General features: G+C 35.6%; 1 protein-coding gene across 1 annotated transcript in view; it reads left to right on the forward strand.

The window, feature by feature from the left end:
• The window catches only part of RBBP6 (RB binding protein 6, ubiquitin ligase), a 33,350-nt gene that overhangs the window by 12,359 nt on the left and 9,570 nt on the right, over window positions 1-11,421 (forward strand). Inside the window, 9 exon segments of the mRNA XM_017887170.1 lie at window positions 1,510-1,554; window positions 3,606-3,694; window positions 3,814-3,910; window positions 4,300-4,439; window positions 7,627-7,799; window positions 9,700-9,803; window positions 9,919-9,931; window positions 9,934-10,255; window positions 11,251-11,347. Coding sequence (XP_017742659.1) covers window positions 1,510-1,554; window positions 3,606-3,694; window positions 3,814-3,910; window positions 4,300-4,439; window positions 7,627-7,799; window positions 9,700-9,803; window positions 9,919-9,931; window positions 9,934-10,255; window positions 11,251-11,347 — 1,080 coding nt within the window.

Consider the following 11,421-nt stretch of genomic DNA (forward strand, 5'->3'; position numbering starts at 1 on the left):
TAAAGGAAAAAAATACTTTAAAGCTGGACAAAATGATAACCCACTGGCAAATTATGTTAAAATGCATTAGGATGTGGGATTAGTGCATCATGAACTCTTTTATAGTCAGTTCCTTAATGTGGAGCAAAGAAGCTTTTGTCTGAATAAACATCCCAGTAATATCCATCAAACTAACTTTTAAAACCCTAAGATATTTGTGAGATGTGTCTTATGTTTAGCCAACATTATTTTTTATTTACATTTATTTGCTGTGTGGGCATTGGCTAAGAACTTCATATTGAGACTGGTTACATTTCTCTTTGGGGCTCTTAAGTCATGTTGCTTTTATTTTAAAACTTTTAGTTCTCTGGAACATAGAATACCTGATGAAGACTTTTTTCTTTGATCCAGACATCTTGTTACATTCTCCGTTTTAAATGAAGAGTTCTGACGTTACAACATGTTAAATAAGCAACCCACTTACTACATAGGAAGCTGTAGGGAAAGCATATCTTCAGGATTGTTTACTAAAGATTCTTTTAAAAACTAATATTAAAATCATTTCAGAGGATCAAATGAACAAAAGTTAGTGTTTAATTTAAAATACATTTTAATTTTTATTTTATTTTGAAAGATAAATGTTTTATTCCTCCTTGCACACAACAGTTTATGAAGGTGGCTCACTCCTGACTTCATACATCTTTTACACAAAGATGCCTCTTCAAATATGCCCAGTTATCTCCCCCACTTCAGTGTTGGAGAATTGGCAGTTAGTGAGTGGAGCAGAATGCTTAAGACTCATTAAAATACATTTTTTAAAGCCTTCTTATATCCTTTATATGTACACTTGCTCTGTGTGATTAAATTAACTTTCTTCAAATAATAGAGTCCACCATAATAAGTGATAGCTTTGTTGGCCTTCTCCACAGGGTGCTTTTGTTTTCCCTTTTTTTGACTTAACATCTTTGTCCTTATAAAGTTGTGGTTTCTTTGACAAGAAGCTATTCTTACTCTCTGTATGAGAGAATAAACAAGCTTCACTCAGACTGAAGTGTATGTTTTCAAAAATTAAAGAAGTAGCAATTATATGGGAGCTGTTATGTATTAAAGCAATTACCTAAGCCCTTAAAGAGCTGTTTGTTTTTACAATGTTGTATAATGGCCTTGCAGGAAAATTAGATTTCTTATTCTCTCTTCCAGTGTACATTGTCTTGAGTATTGTCAAATTTAGAGACCATAGAGAGACATGGGGCTTAACACTCTGAACAGATTTTCTGTGTGATATTTTTCCCCATTTTTTCATTTTAATTGAGCCCCTTTTTCCTCCCTTCCAACTGCTAGCCTTTTATAACTGTGTGAAATATCTAGAGAAGAATGAAGCAGGCTGAGCTACATTTTCAAGCTTAACATTCTTTAGAAAACTAAGAAAATGCCCAATATTTCAACATTAAGTGTCAATAGGGGCTAAATGATCACTTTAAGATGTTTTCAGTTTGGAACTTGAATGTGTGTTTAATTTTTTGTGAACAGATTGATGACTCTTCCGCGTCTATTTCTCTGGCCCAGCTTACAAAGGTATATATATATTCTTGAAAATATAAGTTTTTTTCTAACATCATATTTTTTTATGTGGAACGGTTTTTTAAGAGGGGTTGGGGGAGGATATATTTTGCAAAAGCATTGTACATATTATTACTATCCTGTAAAGAGTAGTTGCTGTTTTGAGAAGATAGGGGAATACTTTGTCAGCCTCAGCGTATTGGAGTATTGTTCATCTTCAAGACAGAAGAAACACTTGAAGCTACACTTAATTTTTTTTTCCCTCATACGTTTTGTTTAATTATACATTGGAAACTAACAAGGTTCTGGAGGAATTTCCTGCTTTTGGCTATAAATTATGTGGACCTTTTTTAAGCAGCCAAAACAGAAGATTTCCTTTACACGGACGATTGCATGGTTATTTCTTGAATATATGACTTGATCCCATGAAGGTCAATATTTTAAATGTGATACAGTTGTTTCTTTATGCTATAGACTTGTAGTCTGTCTGCATTAGAAAAAGTTTTGAACAACCTAATTTGTTTGAACACAGACTACATGAATTGTGTAAGTGTGTAAAGCTGTTTGCAGGAATATACCAATGTGTATGTTTGGCAGAGGGGCAAATTGTTACCTCCTGAATCACTGTATATGCAATGTTTTGCGATAAGATTGCTTGCATTTTCTGCTCAACAATGTGTATCTTCTGTTTGGGAAAGCACTAGTGATGGATTACTTTTTAAAGCAATACATTTAGCTTGCAAATTGTGCCTTTAAAAAAAAAATAGGCAGACTTTTGAGGGCCAAGAAGGAAGCTGTCCAGTTTTCCAAAAATCCTTTTTCCCTGCTATCAGAAATGTGAAACCAAATTTAGCAACCAAGATTAATGAAAAGATGGGTTTTCCATTAGTGCTGTCCCTATCTTGTCCTTGGCTTTGTTATGTCCTTTCCCCTAGACTGTATCCCGACAAAATGTCCTAGTAACAAATTGCTTTTTAAGCTCCTGTCTGGGAAAAGTAAGCGTTCAAATTGATTATTCTAAAACATAAAGTGGACTAAAGCCATCCTATTTTACAATTTTCTAATGCAAAGTGGTTTAGTATAGAGTTAACACTTAGAAGTTTATAGTTTACTGTTTTTATTCTTATGTACTGTAAGGACCATATTTGAGTTTTTGGTCTATTCCTACCATTGTTTCTTTGCGGGGAGGAGTTGGGGAGGTTTGCGGGATTGGGTTTTTTTTTGTTTTGTTTTGTTTTTTTAAACTACAGGTATTTGTAAAACAGTGTTTGGGTTCAAACAAATTAGTTGTTAAACATCTGTAATCCAGTTTTCTGTAAATGTTGCTGCTGTTCTAAGCTCTGTTAATGTTAAGCATTCTTTGTATATAAAATTACAATAAAATGTTAAAACTGGTTGCTTGTTTTGTGGATGAATGTAAAGACAACCCCCAATGAATGGCTGATATGAGTGCTAAATGCCTGAAGATTCAACTTACTAGAAATCACTCCCTTAGACCCTGCTTATATCTAGACCTTGTATATCATACCTCAAAGATGAAATTCATAAAACTTACCTGAAGAGTTTAATTTAAAATTATAATGCTCAATGCACATCTTTTGCACTTGATTTGAAACTAACATCACTACCTAAAGAGCCTTCTTCTAATACCTGCTGCATAATATGTTCAGTCATTCTACCCCCATCCCTACCTCCACATTGTAAGTATAAATTATAGTCTTAATGCTCTGACACTTGAATTATTTTTAAAACATCAAGTGTTTCTATTCTAACAATATCAGTCTTTAACTTGTAGAAAATTAGTATGCAAGTCTTAATGTAAGGTACAAACAGGGTCTAAGGTTTGAGTGCCCCCAGAATGACTTTCTTCAGCCTTGCGGACACCCAAACATCATGTAATTACCTAAGGAATTCCCAAGTGCCTCTTCCAGGTTTTACGTGTAAATAGCTGTTTTTATGCAAGGTTAGTTAGATACTGCTCTTTACAGGATGAGTGGTGTTGTCTTTGGCTGTGTGGTCTTAAATGTGTTTCTAATGTGTGTGTCAAATAATTACCTGTTAAACAGACTGCCAATCTGGCTGAAGCCAATGCTTCTGAAGAAGATAAAATTAAAGCAATGATGTCGCAATCTGGCCATGAATACGACCCAATCAAGTAAGTTTCCTAAATATTTTATACTAATAGGAACTTTTGGGGTGGGTTTTTCCCCCCCAATCAAAAGCACTATTTTTGCGAAGTCCTCGTATACATGTAATTTTTTTTCCCCCTTTTAGTTACATGAAGAAACCTCTAGGTCCACCACCTCCATCTTACACGTGTTTCCGTTGTGGTAAACCTGGACATTATATTAAGAATTGCCCAACAAATGGGGTAAGTTCAAAGCAGAAACTATGGTATATCTTACCTTTTTTCCTTTGGAATTGTTTCTTAGCTATCTTATTTTTCTTGGTTAATACTGCCTTCTGTAGACAATGGCAAATGAGCATGGTCTCTGGAGCCAAATTTGCCAGGCTTCACATCTTGGTTCTGCCACTTAGCTGAGTGAGTTTAGGCAAGTTACTTGATCTCTATAAGCCTGTTTTTTCTTCTCTAAAATGAAGATAAAATAGTACTTACCTCACATAGCAGTTACGAGGATTAAATGAGATCACATATGTAAAGCACTACAACTAATAGAGTAAGCACTGTATAACATTAGCTAATTTATTAAATAAAGGTAACTGCTTTTCTCTTCCTCCTCTTCCTTTTCCTCTGAATAGGATAAAAACTTTGAATCTGGTCCTAGGATTAAAAAGAGCACTGGAATCCCCAGAAGTTTCATGATGGAAGTGAAAGATCCTAATATGAAAGGTGCAATGCTTACCAACACTGGAAAATATGCAATACCAACTATAGATGCGTAAGTATGCAAATTAGGTATGACCTTTGGAGACTCCAGTCAGTCCCAGGGTATAGTGTTTTAATCTTGGGCTTGTAACTTGGCTACTTGGATTCCTTGAGAACTTTGTATACCAAGGTCATTAGTCTCTACACCTTGCATTTCTGTGAGGCTGCAGTCTGCTCCATTTAAAGCAAATTTAAAATGGATTTGGGGATTTTTGTTATCAGTGAGTGCCACTTCCCTTGTAGTCTTCTAATTTTTTCTTTTTCTGTCATTCCCTGCTTTCTTCCTCATTCACATACATACTCCCACATACTCTTATTATATATGCTACTTGCATTTTTAAGTGAACAAAACAGATTGTAATCATTTTGAGAAACAGGAGGCTTAAGAATAAAAGCTCTGCATGATGTTGAGGCAAATTTAAGTGTCAGGCGTAAATGAAATACTGAAGTAGCTTGAATAAGTTTGGATATGCCATGTGAGTCTTAAGATTCTCAGGTAAGGTTTATTTTATAAACCATTAGTTCTGATAAACTATAGCTCTATAAAACACCTTAATGCCTTTTTTTTTTTTTTTTTTTTTTTTTTTTTTTTTTTTTTTTGAGACCAAATCTCGCTGTGTCCTCCAGGCTGAAGTGCAGTGGCGCTATCTTGACTCACTGCAAGCTCCACCTCCAGGTTCACACCATTCTCCTGCCTCAGCCTCCCGAGTAGCTGGGACTACAGGCGCCCGCCACCTCGCCCAGCTAATTTTTTGTATTTTTTTAGTAGCGGCGGAGTTTCACCGTGTTAGCCAGGATGTGTTAGGAGTTTCACCACGTTAGCCTGACCTCGTGATCCGCCCGCCTCAGCCTCCCAAAGTGCTGGGATTACAGGCGTGAGCCACCGTGCCCGGCCCTTAATGCGCATTTTTAATGTCTATTCAGATTTATATTATGAACCAGTTTTTAATGAAATGGACAGACATGAAAATTTAGTGTCAGGGTTCAACTAGATAACTTCCCATTTTATCTGCTTTTATTAATGTAGTCAGTTACTTTTTGGATTACCTTCAACAGTTGTTAATTCACATGCTATACAACACAATAGTGAGTGTTCTTTGGACTGTCGTTTTCTAACTTTGTTGAGCATAAGAATCTCCTGAAAAAATATGTTAAAAGACTGGCCAGGTAGAGTGACCTTGGGCAAAAAAAAAAAAAAAAAAAGATCCTGGTTGCCCCCCCGATTTTGATTTAGAAGTTATGTAATAAGACCCTGATTCTACATTTTTAACAGGTTGTCCAGAAGATTGTGAAGTTAGGGGATCCTCAGGGCATCATTTTACAGAATAGGTGTTCATGTTCTCAGTGACAAAAAATATATATATATGTGTGTGTATATATAAGAACAGTTTTCCTCGGCTTCATGCTATAAATATTGTTGAAGTGTAGTGTAGTGAGCAGGTGGGGATGATGATGAAAATAGCTATGCTGTAGAATGGTATTGAAAAGATCTTGTGTTTTTGAATATGTACTTTAGTAAATAGTGTTTTCGTTCACAGATAAGAATGTTTTCCTTAACTCCCAACCCTGCTCACTTCCTCAACTTCACCCCCATCTATTTTTTATCAGTCACCATCCTGTGTTTTTGTGGTTCATCATTGAACAGTTTGTTGTTATGCTGTTTCTAATTCAGAGACATTTCATAGGTGTTTCCAAACAACTTTAGCTTGAAATTGATGATTTTTACAGACACAAGAGCAGACCGCTTCATCTCTATTATGTAAACTTTTTAAATAAAATTTGTGTCGGAAAAATTAATATCACCTGTAAACCCTAACTAATAATTAACTTCATTGCTTTTGAATGCTGAAATACAAATGCCCAATTGTGCCAGACACACAGCAAATACTGGGGAAAGATGGGAATCCAAATATTTTAAATGAAACTTTCACCCTCTTCACTAACACCACTGATAAGCAACTCAGACTCTTCTTCTGTTTCTTTTTCTATCCTCTGTTCTCCTCTTTTTTTTCTTTTTTTTTTTTTCTTTTTTCTCTCTTTTGGGCAGTGGGAGACTCCTCTTTCACAAATTGGGAACAATGGGGCATAAGCAAATTGATACTTATTTCTGGAATCGTGGTGATGTCTATGGAGCAACTGCAACACAAATAACACACCTAAGGTACCCTACTCTGTACAGCCGAGATTCTTTCATTTTCAGCATTGAGATAAACACACTCTGTTCCTGAATGAAATAGAAAGGGTTTCTCTAGGGATACCTGTGTTTTGCAAATTTGCCTGATTACAGAGAAGATGGGGGTGTAGAAGCAATGGTGACAAGTCTGAGAATAGCTATTTTTATTTTTTTTAATACTATATTTAATGCCCAACATTTCTGCAAAATGCATTTCTACAAAAAACTGGACCTAGAATGTCTAATGAGGTGTTACTTTACAATTTTGTAACACATATTTTGATCATTTAAGTCACTAATGCTTCTTAATTGACTATAAATTGATTAACCTCTTTTAAAATACTAATACTAATAAGTAGATCATGGGTTTTGGTATCTCATTTTATTAATTATTTGTAAGTAGATACTAATAAGTATCTAATAAGTAGATCATGGGTTTTGGTATCTCATTTTATTAATTATTTGTTTGGCAATGACATAGTATTTCCCTTGAACTATCTTTCCTTAATTGTATAATGTCAGTACTAATTTTAATTTCCCATCTTGTGGCATTTACTCCAATACCTTCACAGGTTTGAGGGACTTTTGGGATGTGGAGAAGGGGAGATTTTTTGGGATTTTTAATTTTAATTTTATTTTTTTCAAGAAACTTGATAGAGTAGGAAAAATTGTGATTATGGTGTTGTCTAAATTCAAGTCTTGTCTTTGTCACTTAAGTAGAAGTTTATGGCACAGAACATGTTGCCTTATTTCTGGCCCTCAGTTCTTAGAGTTATGGGTTCTAAGATCCTTTTATTGTTTTTATAGCATTTCCTTGCTTCTTTTTGTTATACTTGTTTAGACTTTTGTGTCTTTGTTTAGGGTGAGGTTGTACATAATTACTCCCTTATTTTAGAAGATATGGTGCTTGTCTAAACTAATTTAGCATTGTGCTGAATTATGTGTTCCGATCATGTAATAGTAGAACGTGTAGCATGAATACTCTGCCTTCTTAACAATGGTAAAACACTAAAACCTTCTTTTACAGAGAAGCATATGCAATTGGGAAGAAAGAGAAACCTCCCTTCTTGCCAGAGGAGCCATCTTCTTCCTCAGAAGAAGATGATCCTATCCCAGATGAATTGTTGTGTCTCATCTGCAAGGATATTATGACTGATGCTGTTGTGATTCCCTGCTGTGGAAACAGTTACTGTGATGAATGTAAGAAATGCTGAATCTTGGAAGATGTGTATTTCAGAATATTTGTATTTACTTGGAATGGCTCTTCCCAACCTCATATATTTTAATAATAAAATTAATAATGTTGATGACAAGTGTTGATCAATGAGCATTTAGTAGTGAGAAGTCTGTTTTTGTTGCTGTATCTTTGTTAAACAATAACCTCTTTGTCCTTTTAAATACTAGAATTGAACACCTTCTCTACCTTCATCAGGGTGACTATACTGAGGTGTTTTTCTTAATACAGACTTTGTTTTCTATATGTTTTAAGTGGTATCCAGAATTTTAAAACCTTTTTGGGCCTTAGATAATTCTGGAAATGTTTTTAAGTGGTATCTAAATCCTTTTCCTGGATTGTGAATAGCTTATCCTAATATTTCTAAGTGTATTAAGACCTGCTTCTCACTGTCTCCCAGGTTGGAGTGCAGTGGCGTGATCTCAGCTCACTGCAAGGTCTGCCTCCCAGGTTCATGCCATTCTCCTGCCTCAGCCTCCCAAGTAGCTGGGACTACAGGCGACCGCCACCACACCTGGCTAATTTTTTGTATTTTTAGTAGAGATGGGGTTTCACCATGTTAGCCAGGATGGTCTCGATCTCCTGACCTCGTGAGCCACCCGCCTCGGCCTCCCAAAAGTGCTGGGATTACAGGTGTGAGCCACCGCCCGGCGTCTGTAGACATACTTATTACCCAGCATTTACCATGCAGTTGTGACTTTTTAAATCACTTATATTAGCACTTAGTTTTTTCCTGCCTCTTATCCTAAGTTTGTGCCTTCTTACACAGAAGAAATCAGTGTTAACCTGAAAATTTGCTCAAGCCTGCTCTGACCTTTTTCATTTTTGAAGGTAGTTTTGAAATATATAGTCCTCGTACACATGGTTCTGCGTCTGCAGATTCAGCCACCCACAGATCATAAATATTTGGGGGGAAGGAAACAGTAAAAAATAATACAATAGTAAAGACTAATACAGATTTTAAAATAAGAGTATTAACAATTATTTACATAGTATTTATATTGCAGCAGGTATTACAAGCAATCTAGAATATTTAAAGTATACAAGGAGGATGTACATAGTAGTTACATGCAAATACTATGCCTTTGGGGCAGTTGAGGGACTTGAGCATCTACAGATTTTATCTTCAGAGGGTCCTGGTTTGGATACCTGTAAATCTTTATTTTTTGACCTCTTCAGTGAAGACCAAAATCAAGAAGAGGTTGCTAAAGACTTGTTTCAGAGTATATCTTAAGATTTAACAAACCACTTGATATTACTGGAGTTTTACTACATTGAAGCATAATCTTCGTATCTGTAATTTAGTGTTGCTGCTGTGTACTGTGTTGTAGGTCTCTCATTTCCTGGCTAGAATAAAAACCCCAAGTTAGCCATGTAAAATTTTTGTCTTTCTAGACTATCTCATACTTCTCTTTTGTTTTCTGCAATATTCCAATTTACTAGCTAAACAAAGAATAGTCTTCAAGAAAGAGTGCTTTTGCTCTCAATTCAGACGTTTGTTTAAATGTGTCCTTTAAAAAAAAAAAAAGATGAGGTGGGGGATCCTTTCTATTTTGCCCCAGGCTGACCTTGAATTTTTGGGCTCAAGTGAGTCTCCTGTCTCAGCCTCTCCAGGAGCTGGGATTACAGGCACATGCCAGTACACCCAGCTATGACTTCTCTTTTTAGAGTAGCATAGGTCATATAGAAAAGAGCAGAGGGGTACTTAAGATGGGAGATTTTACTTAAGTTTCTTAATCTAAGAAATGATTAGCACAACGTGCTTGGAAAACAGTAATGTAACTGAACAAATGTTCAGTTTTAATTCATTTCGTAAACACTGAGGTCCTACTATGCTTTTATTAATATTTGAAATCTTATACATAGGTATAAGAACAGCACTCCTGGAATCAGATGAGCATACATGTCCAACGTGTCATCAAAATGATGTTTCTCCTGATGCTTTAATTGCCAATAAATTTTTACGACAGGTAAATCTTTGTATCCATTTTATGAAAAAATTCTTTTTACTCTTTAACTGATTTAACTGTACTTCAGTGAATACTGCATAACATTTTTCTGCATTATTATGCTTGGTATCTGTAGGCTGTTAATAACTTCAAAATGAAACTGGTTATACAAAAAGACTACGAAAACAGTTACCTCCTCCACCGCCCCCAATACCACCTCCAAGACCACTGATTCAGAGGAACCTACAGCCTCTGATGAGATCTCCAATATCAAGACAACAAGATCCTCTTATGATTCCAGTGACATCTTCATCAACTCACCCAACTCCCTCTATATCTTCATTAACTTCTAATCAGTCTTCCTTGGCCCCTCCTGTGTCTGGAAATCCATCTTCTGCTCCAGCTCCTGTACCTGATATAACTGCAACAGTATCAATATCAGTTCATTCAGAAAAATCAGATGGACCTTTTCGGTAAGCCTATGTATTTTTCACTGTTAGAAACCAAATGAGGTCAATGATGTAGTGTTTTGTTGTTTAGTATCACTTTAACAGCTTTCTTAGTGGACCACTGTGCTTAGTAATGTGGGATGACTTGTAAGAAATGACTTAGTCTTATTGGGGGAAGAGGAAAACAAAGGAGATTCATTTGGCAAATGAGGATTAAGCATCCCGAGGTCAAATACTACAGGAGGTTGCAACCAGCTCCTGTTAAACGTTGAATGTTCCATATACCATAACAGCTCTGAACTTAACAGAGGTGGGAGAATTCACTCGTGGTCATAATGATAGTTTTGGATAGGAGTAGTTTTGAGTAAGAACAATTTGGATAGATAGAGAAGTCAGAAATAGTGATTGTTATGGAGCATCGTTACGATGTAGGATAATAGTGAAAACTCATAGCCTGCCACTTCAGAAATGAGACTTTTGTCCATGTAATGTCTCATAAATTCTTAAAAAAAAAAAAAAAAAAAGTAGGTGTCAGAGGCCCATTTCAGACATATTGAAGCAAAATCTTTAGGATGAAACCTTTACATTTACATTTAAGAAATTCCACTGATCTGGTGAAATGTATCTGGTTGATAGGGGAATAGGCCCAGAGAGTTCTATGGCTGGCCCAAGATTATGCTTTCAGTTTAGTGGTAGAGCTAGAGCTAAAACTTAACTCCTAATCCTAGGGGGATTTTTGTCTTCATAGGCCACACTTTGATTTTCTTTAAGTTTTACTTTTCTTGCAACTGATTTCTGTCATAAGTATCATATCTTCTTGAGAGTCCTTCATTTTACTTTTCCACTTAGATATAGAGAACTCTTCAAAGTTTCAGCCTTCTGTCATGTTTCTCAAAAGTATTCATCATCTTTCACGTAACTGATCTTACTGCAGGTGATGGGTAAACAGCAGCAAATTTTTTACTCTTAATTGTCCATTTCTGATGATTTTTAATGTATTATAATTTATATTTTTTAAGGGATTCTGATAATAAAATATTGCCAGCTGCAGCTCTTTCATCAGAGCACTCAAAGGGAACCTCCTCAATTGCAATTACCGCTCTTATGGAAGAGAAGGTAAATTTTACTGATGCTTTAATTTGGGATTTTTTTACAATAGGGTTTTGTTGTTCTGGTTTTGTTTTTACCTC

The sequence above is a fragment of the Rhinopithecus bieti genome, unplaced genomic scaffold, assembly GCF_001698545.2.
Source record: "Rhinopithecus bieti isolate Rb0 unplaced genomic scaffold, ASM169854v2 scaffold_13348, whole genome shotgun sequence".
Taxonomy (NCBI): Eukaryota; Metazoa; Chordata; class Mammalia; order Primates; family Cercopithecidae; genus Rhinopithecus; species Rhinopithecus bieti.